Source organism: Cuculus canorus, chromosome 8, assembly GCF_017976375.1.
Source record: "Cuculus canorus isolate bCucCan1 chromosome 8, bCucCan1.pri, whole genome shotgun sequence".
Lineage (NCBI taxonomy): Eukaryota > Metazoa > Chordata > Aves > Cuculiformes > Cuculidae > Cuculus > Cuculus canorus.
Genome location: NC_071408.1, coordinates 17,508,460 through 17,531,781, shown reverse-complemented (window position 1 = coordinate 17,531,781; position 23,322 = coordinate 17,508,460). Strand labels below are relative to the sequence as shown.

Genomic DNA, 23,322 nt, shown 5'->3' with positions numbered 1-23,322 from the left:
TCAGTGGTTCTATCCACTGTGCTACGAGATGCTCTGGAGCGGGTCAGAGCCACCACACCCTGGTACCCATCACACTCTGAGCATTGCCAGTAGATTTTTTTACACTGGCATTTTACTACCAGATGTGCAGTGCACAAAATCTTCTTCATGACTCCCTTTAAACAGATATTAGCAGAGGATAGCTTCACTCACAGTAGTCTAAAAATAGAGAAGTTGTTTCAGAAGATGGCTCTGTGCCAGCGGCATACTAATAGAGCCGTCTGGAAAGAAGCGTATGCAAGCAAACAGAAGAGTTATTTGCATTACAGTTCCATGCTCTGCTCGCTTTCTAAAATTACAAAACCTATAAAAGAGACCAAAATTGGATGAATTTGAACAGGAGTCTGCAGTGCCCAGCCAGACGACTGCACACAATTGCTTTCCAACTGCAAAGAAATCAGAAGTTATTCTCACATCCTAACATTTTAAGTTCACTAGCTAAAAAAAGAGAACAAAACATGGGCTTTCTTAGACTGAAAATTTGTAAAGGCCCCTCCATACTGTTACACCATCTGATAAATAACAGCTTCATTACCTAATGTCCAGCACAGTGCAGCATCACTTTGTACCCCGCAGGGACACTGCATTACTAGATGTCAATTCAATATTAAGCAATTTCAGGTTTACTTTTCCACAAGGTGGAACTGAGACAGGAAGGCCAAGAGCCTGGCTCTGAGGGTTCCTGAAGCCTGCGGTAGCGAGGAGCCTCTGGGTCTCTGCTCCTGCTAACAATGGGTAGCAGTGAATTATTTCTTGGTAGGTAGAAGGTCATGCTGCAAAGCAGCTCAGAGAGAAGGATTGACATTCCCTGTTAAGAACACTGCAGCCTGCCAAATGCAAATGGCCCAGACTCATGGCAGTAGTCCAGCCCAATAAATAAATAAAATTAAATCCAAGCTCACAGCTCATGCTCCCAACTCTTCTCTGAGGTATCCTGCCCATGAGAGCCCAGCAGCAAGCCATGCCAACGAGCAACGACTAAATCAAAGCAAGAATGATTTTTTTAAAATGAATCTGATGTGCAGTCAACAGAGATGGCCACCAAACCTGCCAAGGAAAAGGATTTGCGCACTTGCTACCAGTAACCCAACCTACGGATGACAGCAGCACGGCTCCACTCCCAGGAGAAAGGTGTGGGAAAGAAGGGGTAGCTTCAGGAGCCAGTTCGGCCACCCATACTGTCTGGGAGTGGGGACCATCCTTCCAAGAGCAGGTGCTACTCTGGAGAATCGTCCTTGACGGAAAATAGCCCTTGACAAGCTGAATAGACTTCATCCCTCCCCTCAAAGCACCCTGTGTTCCTCAAATCCAACAATGGGAACCAGACCTAATTGCACATTAATGGAGTAACACTTCAGCTTCAAAAAGAAGTCTTTTGTGTGCAGGAGATTTCTTTACAGCTGGAAACCAGAGGATGGCTGCTGCTCCCCTGGGGACAGAGCCAGCGGATGGATGGCAGGGATGGATGGCTGCACACCAACACTGCTGAGCAGGGCTCTGGCCGCTGCCTGTGCCAGCAGCTGTGTGAGTGCCAGAGGGTGGTTGGCACCTCTTACGCTGTCCCTGCTAACATGGCATTTTGCACTGCAGCAGGAGTGGGGTCCTGCTTGCAGATGTTGCTGCCCTTATGAGAGGCACTAAGCTTTCCCGTCTCAGCTTTTGCGACTGAGTTGCAGGTGGTTTGAAGACAGCTTCATCTCATTTCTCTGCCTGCCGCCTTTCCCAGTTCAGGAAAGAGATTTTTAATAATTGAATGCACAATGCATCAAAAAAAGGATAAGGACAGCTTGGGCACTGAAATAGCCTTTTCCTCAGAGAAACAGCAAGCCAAAGTCTCTCCCACCTTTCCATGACAGATAAATACAAGGGAATTAGCTCAGCTTCTAAATATCTGCATTCCGAAAACATCTGCATTCTGAAAGTCCAGAGCAAACTCCCAAGGCAAACATGGTAAAGGCTGTTCCTTCTCCAATGGCTGTAAATCTCACAGGGTGTTTTGGGATGCTCAGCCCCATCAGGCTGCAGGCTCTGGATGGCTCCGCAGCTCCCTGGAGTACCAGGCCAGGGCCACCCATTCCCTCCACCCAGAGAAAACCCTTGCTGGCTGGATGAGAAGAGCTGAAACACAGGCTCTCTGGAGGTGAGGGAAAGCGACTACGTCAGGCCTGTGAGTCACCGTGACGTCTGTCTCCCTGCAGATGAGGAGGCAGTCTTGCCGCCCCCACCCTGGAGCATCCCTCTTCCAGGAGTGTTGCGACAGCCAGTGCCCCGGGAAACCCCAGCCCACAGACTCACAGCTGACTTAAGCTTTTGTTCTGTGCATTGACCTTTCTTACGGACTGCAGGGGGAGAAGACGACCAAGCACCTTGGCATAGAAAAGCAGGCGACAGTTTGAGATGCAGCTTAGCAGCATTTCTGCTGAGGACTAAGAATGGGAGTATGGCCAAGTCCAGGATCCTGTATGGCTCACGTTGACTTTTACATCTTCAGGCCACACTGCAGAGTTTTGGGAGTCACCGGAGACCAGGATGTTTTTCCAGGGAAACAGGCAGCCAGCTTCTTCAGGTGGATAAGAGCATTTGCAATTACCAGGCAGTGCTGCTTTCCTAGATATCTGAGGCAGCTTCAAAACAGTCATTAAGATGGTGACTGGCTGAGGGTTCTACAGCTGCGAGGCCTTCCAGGAGCTGTTGCTGGTTTGGCACCAGCCCCTGTTGGCATTAACTCCATCAGGGTGACTGTTGGCTTTGAGGTCTTGGATTAAAGCTCAAGAGAAGAAGCTCGAATTGTCAGTTTGAAAGAAGATATGAGGTTATTTCACATCTTCAGTTTTGCCTCTTTTGAGGAGCTAATTCAAATTACCTGAGCAATGCAGCTCTGAACAGCTCTCAACTGCAAAGTTAGCAGCAAGATACAGAAAAACATATGCAATTATTTGGGCTTAACAAGATTTACTTTTATTTTCTAAAATCTGTTAAAACACAATCTAGCAATCAAGAAGTGCATTACTAGTTTCTGAGATCTTACACTTAATTTACATCTGCCTTCAGCTTGGCACAAAGTGTAGGAAAATAACGTTTTAAAATACTTTCTTCTGTCAATGAAAGAAAACCTTCTGGAAGTGCCAAATAACCTACAACTATAAGAAGTATTCATATTCCTTGTCTCCAAGTGCTTCTTATAAAACAAAAAGAACAGCAGCAGCAACTGAACTGATAATAACCAGAAACTGAGTCTTTCTCAGCTGCACAAGGGCTCACCTCCAAACCTCAGTTTTATCATCCATGGAGTGGCCCAAGACAAGCTTTTCTGCTTTTGAATCTCAAAAAATTGAGGGATTTGGTCACCAAACAGCCCAAATAATGACTTGAAGAAAAGGCTCTCTGCACTTCCAGGAGAAGTCATGGTCAAAAGCTTGTTTAGCATTTTAGCAACCTGCTCTCAGATGCTCAGCCAGTTACTGGCTCCAGGTTTGACCTTAAAGGCCTCAGAACAAAGTGTTATTTCACTAAACACAATCATCCATTGAAGTCTAAGACACTGAGGCCTTAATGAAGTTACAAAGCTACTCTCTCCATATTTTAGAGATAATTATAGGGTTAAGAATACATACGTAGGCTTTAAATAATCTCATTTTGTAATGTATCATCATTAAGATAAGAAGGAACAGGTCCATGTTGAGCAGGCAAGACAGTAAAGGAAATGCAAAGCTGTCGGGAAAGCTTTAGTGGATCTGCTGGATCTGGCTTCCCTGTGCCAGCATCTTTGCTAGCCCACAGCCCCAACCTCATAGCCAGCTTCTGACACAGCTTTGCCTTTGCTCCCTGCATTGATCCACCACATGGTTACAGGAACACTGCAGCCAGACCAACAGGCAGGCTGCAACCATGGAAAGCGTGACAAAAGCCCCAGTGCAGAGCAGCGTGAAGAGTAAATTGTTTATTCATTGTTAAGTTATAGCTCTTAGAGAGGGATTTTCCCCAAACACTTTAAAACATGCAAACACATGTACAACTCTTCCAACTCTTCTTTCAGTAAGGGGCAGATCAGTCTTGCTCATGCTGCTCCCAATACAATTTTGCAGGCTTGTGCAGGGTTTGTTTGGTCTTTTTTTTTTTTTTTTTCCCATACTTTATCTTCTTCCAGGTCCTAAGGGTGAGCCCCAGTATGACAGCTTCTGCCATGGTTCCTGTACATACACAGTTTCCCAGTCACTTTGGACCACTGTAGTTCCAAGGCCAGAAGATGTTTTCCATCTGCATGTTATCATATCCCAGCAAAAAAAAGTACCTCACAAGGATCAAGGGAAGGTAGAGCAACTATTTCAATTCACCAACAACCATCCTCAAACAGAAGTAGTTAAGCTATTATGTCAACAAAGCCTAAGTAAATAAACATCAACTTTGTTGCACCTGGTGCTCAATGGAGAGTGAATGTTACAAACTCTTGACATGAAAATTCCTTCTTATGAGGTCCTCAGGTAAATTTAGGGATCCATAATTTCATTTACTAAGTACTTTGGCTCACAGTTTAGAAACTCATCACACAAAAGCATTTGGCAAACACAGAGCAAAGTACCACCACTTAAAAATCTTCAGCACTGGCAAATTAGAAACCAATTGAAGTCTTTGTATGAAGCATTTTTGGGGCAGAGACTATATAAATAATAACCTCCCCTCGCCCCCCAAAAACGTCATGGCTTTGTTTCACCACCTCCACACAGACCGTAAGAAGAAGCACTGAGCTGCTCCAGCAGACACACAGCCTCCAGAGGGACATCCCCACTCCTCATCTGCTCCAGCAGACCTTCAGGTGGCCCTGGCACTACCCTTGTGCAGCAGCAACCAAGCCAACCTGCTAACCCATCAGAAAGCTCTTCCCACCAAACCCAAGTCTCCACTGAGGAGGCTGCATGACGCAGCTCACCCCATGGCCAGACACAGGCAGAGCCAGCACAAGGACAGGCTGGAGACATATAGGAGCAGGAGGAAAGCAGTGGCTGAAAAGGTTGGGCTGCATTGACTGCAATCTGTTACTGTGCACTCAGCATCCCGGAATATATCGGACAACTATATGAAACTGGAGGCATACGCTATGAAAATGAATTGCTGGATTTAAACCAGTGTAGCTGCTGATGGTTTATGTACTTTAAAATAGGGAACCTACTCAATGCTTAGCTACTCTCTAGTGTAGTGTGAACTGCTCTTCAATACATGCAAAGACACGTATTGAAATGTCTCATTACTGATTCCCATCCTTAGAACACACTCCTGTATCACCTTGCTGTACGGGGCACCATAGAAGTTAACAAATGGTACAAGATAAAAGCAACTTTCAGAGAAACACATTGGGAAATTAGACAGAGTCAGCATCTAATGAACGACAGAGTGACTTACTCAGGTCATTGTCCATCTTGAACGCGATGTCCAGCTGCATGATGAAAAGCATGAACTGGAACCAGGGGCTCATCTCCTTGCTGGGGAGGGGAACATGCACGGCAAATACGATATCATTGGCTTCGATCTGCCTGCTCACCGCCTCATCGAAGTCTTTGAGCTTGTCGCAGTGGTTGGGTCCCCAGGGCATCAGCCACTTGGTTTTGTGGTGGTTTTTCCTTACATCAATGCACTTCACTGACATGTAAGGAACAGCTGTAGTGGGGCTGGGAGCTGTGAATGGAAGAGAACCACAGTTTTAGCATCTTTAGATATCTTATATAGTGGTTTCCCCACCAAAATATGCAGCTCCCTGTTCAACTATTTGAAGTTAATTTAAAACAAATGCATCAAATGATCCTCCTTCAGAGCTCCTTGATCTTGCAGTTAATTACTTAAGTTTATTACATCTACAGATATATTACTGACTTTGTAGTGGGATCAAATTAGGACTAGCTGAAGCCTTGGAAATCTGCTGGTTCAGTCTCAGATACCTCAGCTACCCCAAAATTATACAGATCTTTTTCCTGCGTGTACACTCTTCTAGTTTGCTCACTCAAGCAAATTCACTTGCAAAGCATGTGGATATCTCACACCCAGACAGATGAACTAATCCCAGACCTCACAGTCCTGCAAAGCAGGGTAAGGCTTATGCAGTGATTTGAACCACGCCTAGCCACATGTTTCCTTGGGCAGGAAGACTTTTCTGACTGCTGAATCACGCAATTATTTTCAAAAATCATTAGGGAAATAAAAAAAAGCTCTCAACACTGATAAATTGGATAATGCTGCATTCATTTTTCTGGACTTACTTTCAAGCCCATCAGTGATCTGGTCTGCAGTATGCCAAGTCAAGATGGCAGTGCAGTCCTCACCGTACCACAGCCGGACCATTGTCCCAAGGACAACCAGACCACTCTCAAGGGATGATGAGCCTCAAAGCAGCGCGGCAGTAGCACCACTTCCACTTCACACTCTCTCTTTACAGGTAGGTAAATCCTCATCCCACCTTAGCTCAAATTAGTAAGGTAAGCAAAAACATCTTCAGAAACAAAGCTAAATGCAAACAAGTTTCTGTCGTGAGAGGTTTTCACTCACAGGCACCATTGCTAATCGATCTTCCTCATGGATTTTTGCCATCAGTGCTGTTTGAAAGATCACCAACACTTTTGCCGCTTCTCTAATTACACTGCTAGTGGAGCCAGTCCTACCTCCACCATCCAGCTGCTGAGGCAGCATGCTCACACAAGGGATGCAAGTTAGCCTGAATCCTTGTAACGGGAGTGTGCAGCATCACAGAATCACAGAATCAATCATTAAGGTTGGAGAAGTCATCTAAGATCATTCAGTCCAACCATCATCCCAACACCACCATGCCTACTAAACCATGCCCCAAAGTCCCACATCAACATGTTTTTTGCACACCTCTGGGGATGGTGACTCCACCACTTCCCTGGGCAGCCTGTTTCCAGTGCTTCGACACTCTTTCAGTAAAGAAATTTTACTGAAATACAATCTAAATCTTCCCGGATACAACTTGAGTCCACTTCCTCTTGTCCTATCGCTTGTTACTTGGGCAGAGAGACCAAAACCCACCTTGCTAGAACCTCCTTTTAGCGAGTTGTGGAGAATGATAAGGTGTCCCCTCAGCCTCCTTTTCTCCAGACTAACAATCCCAGCTCCCTCAGCTGCTCCTCATAAGACTTGTGCTCCAGAATCTTCACCAGCCTCCTGCATTTAACCACCTTTACCACTCACTCTCTAACCCAGCCCAGGGCTATCACCCACACCCACCACCTGCAAACTTGCTGTAGGAGCTATCCCAGCCTTGCCAAATATTCCTACACGGAAAGGAGCAGATAAGCAAGCCTTCTCTGTGATGCTCCAAATCTCCTTGCTTACCAACTGCTGCCAGCTGTAGAGAAACGTTTTGCATGAAGAGATTTCGCCCTTTTGCGGTCAGTCAGGTGTGAACTACTGACTATTACAACCAAAGATTTATCTCTTTTTTTCCCTTAGCCACAAGTTTTCTGAGATATTGGGAGGAAGCAGCTGAACAGAGACCTTGGCTCTGAAATGATCCCCGAATTCTGCACTGCTCTCATTGCCACAGCAAGCAATGAGGCTTTGTACAAGTGCAGAAGATACATGTTATCCTAATACAATGAAAATGGGTAACATCCCAGATGAGATAATTAGCATGATGGAGGATTATAGAGTGAGGAAACAGATAAGAACTCTGAAGTACCAATAGGGATGAAAGCAGAAAAAGAGATGCATTCCACCTTCAGCAGAATTTCAGCACACCTTAAAATATGAGAAAGAAAAGGTTTTTAAAAACTTAAATATATTTCCAACATAGTTCTTCCAAGTAAAAAAAATTCTTATGACAGTCATTCTGCCCTGTTTCAAATATCATTTGGGAAATAGATATTTTAATGCTATTTTAATGCATCACAGAACTGGCAAACCATGGGGACAAGCAGAGCTGGAGACGTTCTAGTTCCTCATGTCCTCAGTATGATACGAGGGGCTCCCTCATGTCAGAAATTCGAAGTGACTGGAAACTCGACAATTCCCTGGCCCCTTATGGATCTATTCCCTTTTTGTCAAAGAAAGAATGTTTTTTTTCACATAACAGTCAACATAGTTTTATGTCCAACACATTTCACTGCAATTAAACTGGAAGCGTCCTATTTTCTGAGGCATTACCAGGGAGGAAACACTGGACATGCCGTAATGAGTTTCTTTGAGCTTCACAGTTTTGGGAAGCATACAGAACAGGTTAAGTCTAGGTTTTCAAGCTGCTAAAAAAAAAAAAAAAGTGTTCTTGGCTTCTGTTTTCACTAGAATGTAAAGAAATTAAAGTTAAGTAATACAAGTTCATGAAATGACATTTATAAAAAACAACAAAACTAACCATCCCTTTTAAAAATGAAAATAAGGCTTGAAATTAAAAAAAATAAGTATAAATTTAACCTAATAATGTAAATATCCTCTAATGCAAGCATTTAAATGTTCCTATATTATGAGAAGTAGCACACAGAACAATAGACATGCAGGCACACAGAATAAAGTCTCCAGGAAAATGACACCAGGGCAATCACATAAAACTGGAGATAAGGTGGCCAGCTTGTGGGCTCCTGCTAAAGGTTTTTTTTCATGTTGTCACCATCCTCGTTCTGAGACATGGTCCAGGACTTCCTGGACAGATCACAGCCCACCAAAAAACTCCAGCAGCAGTAACACCCTTCCTACATACAAGCTGCAACCAAACCAGAGCCGAGCATCACCCAGCCACCCCCAGCCCGGACAGAGCCAGCTCAGGGCTCCCCAGCTCAGCACGCCAACATCCCCACGCACTACACCCAGATGATTCAGACCTGGCTCCCTTGTAATTTGGACACAGCATCACAACAGCAGCTCTATTACTTTTTGGGATGCAAGCCAGGAACTCTGAGTAGCATCCTCACTAACATGCCACCTTGTTAGAAAGATGACATCCACACTCCTTCCTACAGGCAGGGGAGAGATGACTCAACATGTGAGTTGGGAGGAAGTTATTAAAAGCCAGCTGTTTATATACTGCATTTTTTCAATTTTTTGACAGCACTGAGTCTCTTCCAGCTGAAAAGTAACAGCAATGTTGGCAGAAAGAGTGGGCTGAAAAGAAAGGGATTTGCTCAAGCAAGAATACTCTCAGATTCCTATCTGCTCTCACTATCAATCCACAGCCTAAGCGCATCACAGATGCATAGCGCTTTGATGCATCTCAAACACTTGATGCATCCAGCAGTCCTCCAGGTACCATAGAAAGCTCACACGTTACAGCAGCCCCCCAGAAAGAACAAATCATCGATATGCCAGAAAGAAACAGCAAAATAAAATAAAAGCAAGCATTCAAAAAACAAACAAGAAATCCAGCTGCAAGTCCAGGATTGCAGAATGCTCTAATAATGTGCCATAAGTAAATAAGACTGTGCAACATTCCTTGAATATACCTCGATGTAGAACCTAGTAACCATGGCTAAATCTGCAGCTCTAAGTGAATATTAGGAATATTGTTGTGAAACAAGCCAGACATGCAGGCCAAGCTCTTGGAGCTTTTTAACTTTGACAGATCTTTGTGTGATTTAAAAGTAGGCATTTGTGAATGAAGAGACATTGTTACTTCTATGAATGTGTCTAGCTTTGATGCAACTCATTACAGCCATAAATACATGTTTTCATCACTGACTGATTATGATTTTAAATCTTGGCATGCTAACTCAAGAATCCCCTCTGCCAAAGTTACAGCTTTGAGGAACAAGAGACAATCACTGTATATATTCCTTGTCAGGAACTGCACACCAAACAAACGTCGGCACTTGGCTTCCATTACTTGTTTGGCTACAGTCTCATTAAATTCTAGTGAGTGTCGAACCAAATGGAAAAAAAATGCTTTGTGAAACTGCAGCCAAGTCAACTAACAGTATTACAAAGTGCTATGCAAAACAAAGCTAGCATCAAGGGATTTCAGTTAAAAAATGGTGCCAAGCAGGCTGCATTCTGCCTGTGGGCTGGTAGATGGGTCGGCTTTGTACATTAAATGATATATATGTCCATCTGTAAATAATTAAATAGCCGCTTGTGAATAACACAGCAGATAAGGCTCAGTCCATGTTCCAGCCTGCTCACAGTAACGAGAAGCACTGCAGAAAGGCGGGTCCCAGTTGGAGGGGTTAACAGTCAGACTCTGATCAGGAAGGTTGTGCAGAAGCTTTTCAGGAACACGGCTCCCCAGGAGCCAGCCCTGGGCTGGGACTGCCTGGGGAGCCCCCACAAAGGTGCCCTGGCTCCAGTGGCAGGGATGCCACGCACCAAGGGATTTGACATCTGTCATGCTGGATGCTGAAAGCCATATGCACGATGCCACCGGAGCTGCCATTGCTGTTGGTGGACACTTCCAACTTCCCTGCTGAAAAGAAAAAACTTCCCACAGACAAGTTTAGAGACAGGATGATTCACAGCAAATGCTTTCAGAGGAACAGGCATGATCTTGAAGAAGCAGGTGTGCCCGTGCCTGTGGGAAGCAGGCAGGAGGTGAAATGTCACCACCAGAGTCCTCCTTAGCTCTGACAGGACAAACCTTCACTAAATCTTTCTTAAAAACTCAGGCAAGCATGGACAGGAAAATAAAACCAGCACAGTCTGAGCACCTCTCTTTTTGCAGTTTGCTGGTTTTCATATTAGTTTGGGGAGTGGATACAGTTTAGCTTCTTTGAAGTTTGTTTGCATATACACCATAAACACATCTGTTTTAAAGGTATGCAGTGACTGGCCAGCACAGCTGGCCCATATACTGCTGGGGAACAGGGAAGCTGCCCACTCCACCTCTTCCAGCAGAGGCTTTAGAGGTGCCAGGCTCACTTCAAAAGCCCCAGGGATATCCCAGATTACAGGGAGTTACAGCACATCCTGCTGTTCCCTACCATGGAAGCATGGCTTCTTGCAGCAGCTTTAGTCAGCAAGCCCCCAGAGAGCCAGGTATCCTCAGCAGTGTGGTCAGCAGGTCCTGAGGAGGACTTCTGATGAACTTTGAAAGCTCTTTCATCTGTCTCTGACAGACTGAAGCAACCCTGGCATATAATTTCCAGCGAGGCTTCACTGAGACTTTTTTCACTTTTCACATTGACAGTACTGTAGAGCCCATGGTACATCAGCTTGAGCACATGGATTTTCTCAAGCACAGCAGCCGTTAAAATGGATAGAACCATTTAGTGCTGGGGACATGATGACAACATAGAAGCTGAATTGCTTTCAGTTTTGAATGATCAGAAACTGCCCAGTCTCATGTTGAATTGCTAGCTGTGTTTCACCCAAAACTAAGATGATGACAGTGTTGTAGAACGCCACCAAATATGAGGATATCAAGGAGATATCTCAGCACACTGTACATCTACTGGTCAGACAGCTCAAAGATCTTGTGACTCGATTCAGCAAAAGATGTTGTCATTTGGTTTCCCAGCACTGGTAACCATCCTTATTGCCAAGACAGAGAGGATTTCTCTCCTATATCTCAAATGGAATAGAAATTCTTTCACTTCATATAGACTAAACAAGGACAGGAGTGGAGCCAAACAGCTGAAGTCATTCATCACACAGCAGAGACACCCCAAGACATGCAATGCTGCTTCTATCTCCCTGTGTTCTCCACAGTCAAACCCCACAGTGTTTGCTGAAGAAACAGAGCATCCTACCCTAAATAACCAGCAAACCGTGATACAGCAATGACTTCTGAAGGGATCCAGGCCTGCCCATCGCCAGTGTCTTGCTTCCTTGAACCACTGGGTTAGATCCTGGTTACCACCGTGTTCCCAACTCTAGCTTCCAGAAAACCTAAGAAGTTTAATTCCATTCAAGATGAGTGTAACATTGTGGTCAACTAGATGAAACAAAGGGAGTATTTTGGGGGTGTTTTTCTGGTGTATTCTGGGAAGTTTTATTCAAACTTCACCTTCCTAGTTTAGTTGCTTAAAAAGGAAAGCAAACACACATTCACCCAATCAATACAAGCATAATTAATTAATCACAGCATCATGACCTTGATTTTGTTAACATAATTTTTCAAACAAAAGCTAGAGGCTTTGTATTACAGAATTGCGTTTCCTTGGACAGCATATTAAAAATGAACCAGTTCAGAGGGAAGAACTCTCTTGATGCGGAGGAACCAGAGTTACTCTGGATGGGACAGGACCTCAGGAGGTCTCTTGACCAACCTCCTACTCATGGCGCAGTCAGCCAGGAGGTGAGAGAAGGGTGCTCAGGGCCTTATCCCACTGGGTCCTGATGGCGGTTACTGCTCCTGGGATGCTGATGGGCTGCTCTTGCTGTCTCCTCATCCGCATTTTTATCACTCCACATACAGACTAAACATCATGTTACTATAAAGCTGCCACTGTTGGGTTTACACGAGGTATACATCACTGTCAACTGTGCACATACCAGTCCCAATGAATATATATTTCACTTCTAAGTGACCACTTTCTTTGCTCTCTCATCCGAATGCTGTTTCTACAACCCAGGTGATCAGATTCACAAAGCTTTACCATTCTGTGAAATCCTGCGTAGCTCAAGATAGGCATTGGGAGACCCTGCTCTGGCCAGCAAAGGTGAAGCTGCTCCAGGCCAAACAGCAATCACATTTACAATCCACACATTTGATGACTACATAAGGGCGTCTACCAAGGAACACACATACAGAGGTGACACAATGCGACCACCAACACAGTTCAATTTTTGACTTTGAAAAGTCACAGCTACTTTTCCCTAGAGCTCCCAGTTCTCCTGCATGCTGTGTCCCAGGTCACTCTTCCCTCATCCCCACAGATGTTTCTGCTTTTCTCCACCTGACTCCCTCCCTTTCACTGTTGGGTGCCTTTGCAGCTGATGCTTGGCTGACCCTACAGAAAATCTGGGGCTCAAAGCTTAGCCAAGGTAGAATACAGAGACCGAGAATAAGCAAAGCTAGAGGCCTTTGATAGCCATGAACCTTAAATGAATCCTCAAGTGTGGGGAAAATGACATTTTCACCTTCACATTTCTAAGAGAAAAAAAACAAAGTTAAAACCCTTAGGTCTTTAAAAAGGACAGAAGAAAAGAAAGACTACTTTCTCTGAACAGCTATCAATCTTTAATAAAAACCCTTTCACACAGGATCATAGAATGCGTTGGGACCTTAAAGATCATCCAGTTCAAATCCCCCTGCTAAGGGCAAGGACACCTTTCCTTGTCATCAGGTTGCTCAAAGCCTCACGCAACCTTGCCTTGAAAACCTCCAGGGATGGGGACTTCTGTGGGCAATTTGCTCCAGTGCCTCACCATGCTCACGCTAAAGAATTTCTTCCTAACGTCTAATCTAAATCTCCTCTCTTTCAGCTTAAAACTGTCACCCCTTGTCCTTTCACTGCAACTCCCTGATAAAGACCCCCTCCCCATCTTTTCTGTAGACACATCTTTATGCCACAAACATAACTTGTTCCTTTCCTGTGAAGTGTTAGTGACAGTAGGTGGGGACAGGCGAGGGCAAATGGAACAGAGAAAACTCATTCAGACAAACTCCAGCACCATTCATAGCCCAATGGATTTACTCTGAAAGCTGTTAGCAAATAGCACTGACAAGCTGCAGAGCTAACATTTTTTAATTTTTGAAGCCCCAGTTCAAAACTTCAATGGGAGTTAAGGACCTAATGCTTTAACATCTCTCTAGCACAGCAGTAAGTAGCTTTCTTTTTGTTTCAGTTAGATTGCTTCAAGGACAATATATCTCCCTTAATGTGTAAGTATTCAGTGCTCTTTTCTGAGAGAGGCAGAAAATAAGATACTGCCGGTAAAGAGGCTTACCTCAGGAATCATTCCTCAGATGAGGAAAATGAAGCAACTGTTTCACTGTATTCAGACTTAACTCTCTAGGTTTTTAAAAAAAAAAAAAAAAAAAAAAACACAACCTAAAAACATATTTCCTATGACATAAGTGAGCTCAATTTTTCAATGTTTTCATTTTACAATGCATGACAGTGTCATTTGCATGACAGTCATCATCCCTCAGTTTCTCAAATTTCAATAGTTGAAGTCGATCTTTAAAAAGCTCCTGCAGTAAACTCCCAAATAATTCCGTCCTCCTTCCCTCCTCCATACTCCTGCAAACAAGGCATTCAGCCCAGTTACAAGAACAACATCCTCCCTCTTTCCCCACACGAATACTTACCTCTATAATACATATTTTGTACCTTCTCATCCAGAGCACCTACAGCATTTCAAATTAACTACTGACCCTTGCGCTCACACTATAAACAAGCCCCATAGAAAATCTCAATTGCATTGTGTCTACATTGATTAAAGCTTGAATCCTACTGACCTCATGTGGTGTTAACTTCTCCCATGCACCAGGAGCATTCTGCTTTTCTACTCAATTACCCCCTTCTGTGCAGAGCCATCACTACCCAACGAGCACACACAATGGACTTCTGCTTCATTACGCTAACCAACAGCAGGATCGGAATAAACAAGCTAATTTATCATCCGACAGACTGAGCTTTTCCAACTCCAACTGCAAGAATCTCAATAATGTTATATATATTTATGAAAATTTTCTTTTCTGCCTCCCTCTTTCCTGACCTTGGTGCTACTAGTTTAATACATTAATTAGAGTGACTCCTAAAGCAGTTTTTAAATTATCGTTTTATTACTAGTTACTATTTCACAAGCTACATGAAAGCTTTTTTTTCTGACCACTACTGCTGAATCGCAGTACATTTATATCATCTAATTAATCTTTCAAAAAACCCACTACCTACTAGAAGCCCACTCCCCTCAGGAAAATATTTCTTTCTTATCATTTGACTTCCAGCTTTCTCAAGACCAGAGTCCTTTTAAAGGTTCAGGGCACCATTTCCATCCTTACAGTGGGAGTTGCCAGATGTGCCATTGTAGCTGTACACCCTTCTTTCTGTCATCTCCAATAATTTTTTCCATACCACAGATTTGTCTTTTTTTTTGTTTCAGACCATAACAATCAGAACCATAGAACCATTCAGGTTGGAAAATATCTCAAAGATCATCAAGTCCAACCATCAGCTCAACATTACCGTGCCTGCTAAACCATGCCCCAAAGTGCCACATCTACACATTTCTTGAATGACTCCAGGGATGGGGACTTCACCACTTCCCCAGGCAGCCTTTTCCAATGCCTGTTCCACTGAACCGGTCCAAACAGCCAACGCCTAGTTTGGGAGATTCCTGACCCAAGTTCATGTTATGTGCTCAGGCCTCATGATTTGGATGTGGAGAGTGAAGCAAGAGCAGGCTGTGCATGCACCTCCTCTAGCGACAGCATTGGCTTGGGCAGCGCTGGCTCTTCTATCTTCCTTGAAGGGCAAGGGGAGTCTTGCTCTGGTCAGAGTGGATGGGAGATGACGTCTGGTGGCACAGACAGAAGCCCAGCCCTCTGCCAAACTCTAAACCTATGGTCTTAACAGACTGGGGTGGGAAGTCAGTGATCCAGATATCCCTAACGAAGCACTACAGACAGCAGAACAGCCTTAGTGTGGTTTTGAGGAATTTCTATGCTTTCTTACCTTCCTAGAACCATGCTGTAGCTTGAGATACGCGTGGGGACACACCATGGGGGTGGTTGTTTTTTTTTGTTCAAGGTTTGTTCTTCACTGCTGCTTTTGCAGCTTTGGGCCATGCTAACAGAATAGTTGTCCATGCAGTTTGCCTCTTTACAGCAGTGCAAACCGGAGTTTTCTGCTATCAGCCAGCTCTCAAAGAGCCACAGGAGCAGCAGTGCCAAGAGCCTTGCAAACTGGAGGTGCAGTCGGGATCCCTGCTGTGGGAGCAGGAGTCCAAGCACCCTGCAAGGCTGCTGCTACCAAACGAAACCAAAGGGCTGCTGAGGGGGGAGCAGGGAGGGGAACAATCTTGCCTTCACAGCTAAGGGATTATTCCCTGAGCCCCAGGCAAGTCATAAAGCAAGAAAACCTTACGAGGCACCAGAGTAGAACTGAATGAATGACCACCATGGTTCATATACAACATCAGCAACAAATTCAAACCAAGTAAGCACTAGCAGACGAGTTCTAGAAATGCAGAAATAATACTAAAAAAAAATTAATTCAAAAGAATTTTTTAAAAAAGGTAGAATTTATTTACTAATTGCCAGAGACAGTTTGATCTTCTTCCAAGTCATCCTTTGTCAATTTTCAGCTTGGATGAAATGCATTTCCTGCTATGCCCAGCCAAGATATTAAATCCTTGCAGACAGAGGTCTAAAATAGCAGTATGACCTGACAGTATCCAGCAGCTTTTCTCCTGAGCGACAGTCTGGAAGTCCCCAAGTCGCACCCTCAGATAACAAGATACCTCAAAACCACCAGCACTCAGATATGTAAAGAATTCCATCTGCATTTGAATAGGAGGGACCAGATCCGTGGGCGATTCCCCAGGCTGCGAGCAGCAGCAGAGAGCACCTTGCACCCTTCAAAGGCTTTCGGAGGCTATCCCAGAGTTATAAACTTGACTTCAAAGAGCATAAACGTTATTTACTAACAAAAAGATTTCCGGTTTAATCACTACCCCCTTGCAAAGCACAGAGGCAGCAGGACCACTGGCTGGTAAGAGTTCAGGTTTAAAAACAAGCCACTTTAGTTAGTGTCAACACAAGACCAAAGAGGAGCAGCAAAAGGACCATCCTCTCGATGTGACCTACCAAGCACAGAGTTTCCCTGGTACACCTCTCCCAAGTGAACTGCAGTTTGGAGTGATATAACTGTGAGAAGTGCAAAAGACTCCAGTGCCTTAGAGGATTTACAGCCTCGCTGCCCACCCCTCAGGCCCCCAGCATGGACATTTCTGCCTGGGAACTCTCAATTTCTGGCACATTCACTCATTCAGCTACAGTTACAGCTCTTAAAAAGAAGAATTGAGCAGACCTAAACTAAACAGACATGACCTTTCATGTCCACTTTTTCATCAGCTCCCAGCACTTCTGCCAAGGCTGCAGCACTGAAGTGAATGTCTCTGTATAGAGGAGTCTATTGGCATTCACGTCCATGGTACAGCACTGACCTATTCAGCACAGCTTGCCCATCTTCTGGAAAGGCCAGCAATGAAAGAAAGTCAGGCACAGAAAAATGGTCTTTGTCCTAGAGCTCACAGACACTCTTCCCTAGCAGGCTGCATCCACATACCTTAGAAATCAGAGCAGCTCTCCTGTCAAAAGATCACTTCAGCCCTAAGAAGGTAATGAAATCTGAGGAAAGAAAATTAAATCCTGGAAACTCACTGCTCAGGAGCCAAATCAGACATGTAGATAATGAACTGGAATTGTTGATAGCTGCTCAGCCATTTATACACATGACTCATTATCTCTCTGGGCGAGACACACAAGTAAGAGTTTTACTTGCTCTAGTCAAAACAACTCCGCTTTTTCAACCTTAAGCCGAGGCAAGCAAGCTGTGAAGCTGCACCTTCCCAAACATCCCCCTCAGCCCAGGAGACTCATGCACTAAACAAAGACCTCCACTTTTCCAATCAGATATATTTGTAAAGGGTATGGTTGGGCACCAGACTTTCTGTCCTTAACTGTACGTGTGCCTGCTCCTGGACTTTGTCTTCACTACAGGGAGGTTCTCCTGCATTCAGCCAGCTCATTTGAACTGAAACCAAGGTACTCTGACTTGGGACAAGGAGTCCTTGTAGTCCTGGAGTAACACACATAAAACAAGGTATTGAAAAGCTGTCTTTTCAATAACTTGTCTAAAGGAACAAACCCCATCACTTTGAAGCAGGGAAATTGCTGCACAGAGCTCCCTTGTCCAATTCCCTCTCATGCCCCTCCTTTTAGCCTGCCCACCTGCCCAGCAGCTTTACTCTCTGCTACAGCCTCCCACGGCACTGAAAAAGCAGGGGCAAGCAAGATGCACATCACTTTTTGCTTGACTGAAGTAACAGAGGGAGAAAGTTGCAGTGAAGGCAGCGTAATTTCTTCAACCCAGGTTGTCAGAACAGACCAGACACCCAGTGAAGCAGAAGCTAGATTAACCACACACCAGCAAGCATGCCAGGTTTGTACATCTGCCCAGCTTCTGCAGTGACCAGTCAGCACAACAAAGCCCACTGAGATGCACAGAACCCTGCCTGGACACAGGCAGCACCATTGTGGCTCAGCGTTCCCAGCACTCCAGGGGAGCCACACAGCTACAGAGAATTATAGCTAATCCCGGACACTTTGGGACTTGATTAACACAAGATTTCCTATTATCTCCATGAACTCTAGAGAAATTTGAGCAGCAATATCTTTTCTTTCTCTCCTCTCCCTCCCATTTTAAAATACTGTGGTTTTAAATGAATTTCAGGATGCAAGGAAATGTACAAAGAGGACCACCATCAACAGCCTACCACAAGATATACAGACAGACATAATTTATAATCAAAAGCTTTAGTTTAAAGCAAACCAGGAGTCATTAAGCCAACACTAGAGTCAAGTCAGATTTCCACACACAGAATTCCTCCCACTTGGCTAGGTGTGAGAAGGAGAGGACACCAGCTGTCCCAGCTCACCTCTGGCTCTAGCAGAGTGACTCTTACATGAACTCCATTGAAACACCCTGCTCAAAATCCCCAGTAACAAGCAGGGCCAGATGGATGCTGCAGTTGGTCCACCTGTGGGAAAGTTTGTCCTCATTCCAAGGCCATTACCAGCTAATCTGGCTCCACATGCTGGTTAGCACAACTCAAAGCCCAGACAAGACTGGTGGCACCCCTGGAGACAGCCAGGATGCCAGGTATATTGAAAAGGCAGAGTATACGTATGCATAGCATGCAAGAGGCTCTTGGGAACACCAGCACAATTGTAAACTAGCTTCAGCCTGATTTCTCACAAACACTAATGCTGCCTTGAAGGAGAACAGAAAACATTCCTGTTTGATCCCATTCTCCTATATAACATGTTTGCTATCACTTCTAGTGGCGTAGGGAAGACAAGGCTTTATTATAGCTAATTTTATGGGTCATGTTTTATCGAGTACTGCTACATCCCAACAGAACGTGTAACACAACTCAGAAGAATAAACCTTTAAACAAGATGTTTACCCAGAAAGAGAGCAGACACCAGGATTTCTGCAGGACTTGCAAACAGGTCGGTTTGAGGCAGTGACAACGCCAGTTGTCTGGAGCCAACAGTTCATTGCTGCAGCACGACAATGAAGAAACAGGTCAATAAAATTCTCTTTTGAGGCGTTTTCTCACTCCTTAGTTTTGTAAAGCTCCCTTAGACTGCCACAGGAGCTTCACTCCAGTAAGGGAATGACTCCCATATGTGTACATCTTATGCTTTGCCAGCCAACAGTTCCAAGCAAAATCCATGTGAGAGCTGATAAGAGTCCTGCTTCCAAACACAAGAGCTTCTGGAAATTGTCAAGCCCTATTAAAACTCAGACATTAATGCACTTTACTGTTCAAAAACTAGCTAGAGAACCACCACCAGCAGAAAGCCCCAGTTTCAGAAAACTGAAGCTTTGTTGTTGTATCAGGTACCAATGCATCGCATTTGGGTATTTTGGACTTGCACAAGTAATCTGTTAAAATAGAGCACTTAGTCATTGTTTTGAAATATGACCTAACTGACTGCTAAAGGAAAGGCTGGTTTAGCTTTGTAGCTGTGTTCCAGTTGTGTACATATTTTGGTTTGTCTAGACCTGAATAAACTAAAATAACTAGATTCTTGGTGTTTGCTTGGTGCGCTGGATCAAACCAGACCAGGAACGTTATTTCAGTGACGCCTCAGCTCTCATTCCACCTTGTGTCACACCTTGCTGAAGAGCAGCAGTCTTGTGTCATTACTGCCAGACCTACTGTTAGTTTGTGTACCCATAGCACCACTTTGTTCCCCATCGTCATCTCCAGGCATGCTGCAGAGAAATGCCAGCCACCGACCCATTTCTCAGCAAATGCCTCTTAGGAAATGCTAACTAACTGAAGGGACGAGGATCCCAAGCTGTGGGACCCAGCCGTGGTCTAAGGGACTGGTCACAAGCCACTGGCTCAGAGCTTCCACGGACAGGAGGACTGCAAGGGCAAGGCATGCTCCAGGGCTGGGAAGAGTTTCCTGCAGAGCTGCAGGCTGCAAAACCCTGCTCGCCTGCATGTCCCCGTGCCAGACGCTGGGGACCACACCTCATTGACAGTTGTTCCACAGACATCATGCACGCTCAGGCTTCCAGCTCCCAGGAGAGCTGGCTGGGAGCTGTTGGAGCCAGTCAGGGCTGCCCCACACCCACTAGAGTGAAGAGGGGGTTGAGCCTCTTAACTCCTTGAATGCATCAGAAGTAGTAAACGCTGTGGAGGAAAAACCAGTTTAGGTGATTGATGAGTGTAGGTTTATCTGCTAGAAGATCAGAAGTGGGGTTTTCCAGCAATGAAAGGAAGTTTGCCCACAATAAGCCCCATGGACTCCCCTGTAGATATGGGATGCATAGAGGTATGAAGTCACTCTGAGTTTGTGTAAGACATTGAGACTCGGCCTCAAATAGATGTTTCCATTTCCAAAGAGCTGATTGGCCACAGCAGGCCCTGCCCTGTAGACCTGCCTGAGTGGTTCCCCAACCCCAGCATCAGCTTGGGGCCCCCCACCCAGTACAAGGATGCCCAGTAAAGCAGGGAATAGGCAAGACAGGAGACTGAAATAATAGTGTTTAAGTTCTTTTGTGTCCAATCCCTACAAACCTGTTTATTCCAGGCATATTTCTGTTTAGCTTTATCATGCCTGTCCCCAGATGACAATGAAAACGGGGTTTTCTGACCAACGCCTTCCTTTTGTACAAGCAACTTACTTTTTTTTCTAACTTTGAAGAGAGAACCTACTAGAAAAACACTTTTAAGATGAACACCGAGTCTGGCTTCTCTGCACAACACAGGCCAATGGATTTTATCTAATGAATCTGTACTGGGTTCAGTAATGTGCTCTTGAACTATTTAAAAAAAAAATAGAAAAGAAAGAATAACCAATCCTAATAATATTCCATGTTGGTTGGGACCCACAAAACTAGAAAAAAAAAAAAAAAAGAGTTTAATCCGATGTTTGCTACCGACTCCTTTGTGCTAAAGCAAAGCTAAGAAACTGAAGCAAGAGAATGAAGGAAACTAAAGTTTTTGAAAATCCTGTTTAGTAGAATTCCTCTGGCTCTTAAGAGCAGATAATTAGAGGCAACAAATGCAAAGCCCTAATGTGCACCAGGAACACCGAAACTGCTTTCTGAGGAATGGCTGTAGGTATTTCTTCAATAGCTTTCCAAGCCCACCGCCAGAACAGCCCAACTCTGCTCTCCCAAATAACCAGTTTTCCTGACGCCCTTTCAGCACGGTGTGACTTCAGTTCCCACAGGCGTTAGCAAAAAGCTCAGCGGCGCCGAACAACAGGGGAAGGGGAATAAATCTTTGTGCAGGCCAGCCCTCGCCACGCAGGAGGATGGGAGAGCAGGTATGCTTTGGGTCGGGAATTCCCCACCTCCTCACCGCTGGATCTGGCCAAAGCAGCCAGATGTTAGACCACGATCGCTACAAGGAGCCGGGGCAGAACTCTGCTGCTTTCTAGTAAAAGAAAAAAAAAAAAAAAAAACCACAAACAAATCTCAAGACTGCCCTAAACTCCTTCTCTCCTCCATCTTTCTCCTTGCACCCCCCAGCTCCTTCTCCAGGCAAAAACCCAAACCCTCGGAGGCAGAGCGATGGCAAACCCCGACCGCACCGCTGTCGCCGAAGGTTACATCCCAGGAGCGCTTCCCCAAGGGTTCTGTGAAGCTCCCTGCCAGCTAATAAAGGAATAAACACCACCCGGGCTTAAAAGTTCGGGGCGCGGAGGTGCGCGCCGGCCGGCGGGGGGGCGCTGGGTGCCCCGACAGGCTCGGGGGCGGCCGGGGGGGACGTGGCTGCGGTGGGGAACCCCCGAAACAGCCCCCGGGGTGGGGAGCGAGCAGAACCGACCCGACCCGGCCCGGCGTGGGAAGCGGATGGGGCCAGCAGAGATGTCAGGAGGAGCGAACCCGGACAAAGCCGGACCGGGGGAGCGGCGCCCCCTCGCCCCGCATCCAGCTCCCTTTATCCCCCTTCTTTTTTAGTTCTTTCTGCCCCGTGGCCAGCGTTCCTCCCGCGGGCGGCTCGGAGGCCGAGGCACGGGGAGGGGCAGAGCCACGAAAAGAGCCCAGAAAGAATAAATACATATATATTTTTTTTTTCAGCCAGAACTGCTCGCAGCCCCCCAAGTCGCGCAGCGGTCGCCATGCTCACGGCTCCCCCCTTCCTCCTCCTCGAAGAGCAGCCTGAAAACAGGCCAAAAAAAACTTTTCTCTGCCCTTCTTCCTTTTTTTTAAATTTTCTTCTCTCGCAGGCACCGGAGTGAAATGCGCACAAAGAGGCCCAGGGAGCCGTGTTTCCTTAACTACAATAGCCGGGCTAATTAGCTCATGGGCGGGAGTCAGCGATACTGTAACAAGTAGCTCCGCGAGGCGAGCGGGGAGAGCGGGCAGGGAAAGTTCGCACCCCCGGCACTCACCGATCAGACCTCCCACCAGGAAGGCGATGACTTGGAACGCCAGCAGGATCCCCCCGACGATGCAGAGCTTTCTGGTGCTCATGTTCTCGATGATGGCCCCGGCCATCTTCGCGCCGGCCGGCCCTGTCCCGGGCGGGGGACGGGCGGGCTCCGCACTGATTGCCGCTGCCGCTCGCGCCCCGCCGGCCGTGATTGTGGCCGCCGCCGGGCTGCATGTGGCCGCTTTAAAGGAGCTGGCAGCGCGTCACGTGACGCCGCCACCGCCCCTCCCCGGCCCCGCTCCCCGCCCTCCCCCGGGACCCCGGCGCGGCCGAGGGCGCGGGGAGAGGGTCGGGGCTGCCGGGCCGGGCTGCGAGCCTGGTCACCCTTCGTTTGTCCCCGGATCCCAGGCGAGCGCTGGGAGCCCTCCGTAGCGCGGGTGCTGTGTGCGGGTCCGCTCCTTGGGAGACCCCTGCCTGATGCTGTCTTTGGGTCTGCTCCTTGGAAGAAACTTGCCTGATGCTGTGTACGGATCCAGTCCTTGGGAGATCCGCACCTGATGCTGTGTACGGATCCAGTCCTTGGGAGATCCGTACCTGATGCTGTGTACGGATCCAGTCCTTGGGAGATCCGTACCTGATGCTGTGTACGGATCCAGTCCTTGGGAGATCCATACCTGATGCTGTGTACGGATCCAGTCCTTGGGAGATCCATGCCTGATGCTGTGTACGGATCCAGTCCTTGGGAGATCCGTACCTGATGCTGGGTACGGATCCAGT

The 23,322-nt window shown here is 46.1% G+C and overlaps 1 protein-coding gene across 1 annotated transcript in view; it reads right to left on the bottom strand.

Moving 5' to 3' along the window:
- The window catches only part of WLS (Wnt ligand secretion mediator), a 38,873-nt gene extending 16,078 nt beyond the window's left edge, over positions 1-22,795 (bottom strand). The window contains exons 1-2 of the mRNA XM_009569194.2: positions 22,565-22,795; positions 5,437-5,709 (exon numbers count right to left, since the gene is read on the bottom strand). Coding sequence (XP_009567489.1) covers positions 5,437-5,709; positions 22,565-22,670 — 379 coding nt within the window. The 5' untranslated portion in view covers positions 22,671-22,795. The remainder of the gene's footprint in view (positions 1-5,436; positions 5,710-22,564) is intronic.
- Positions 22,796-23,322: the final 527 nt, after the last annotated feature.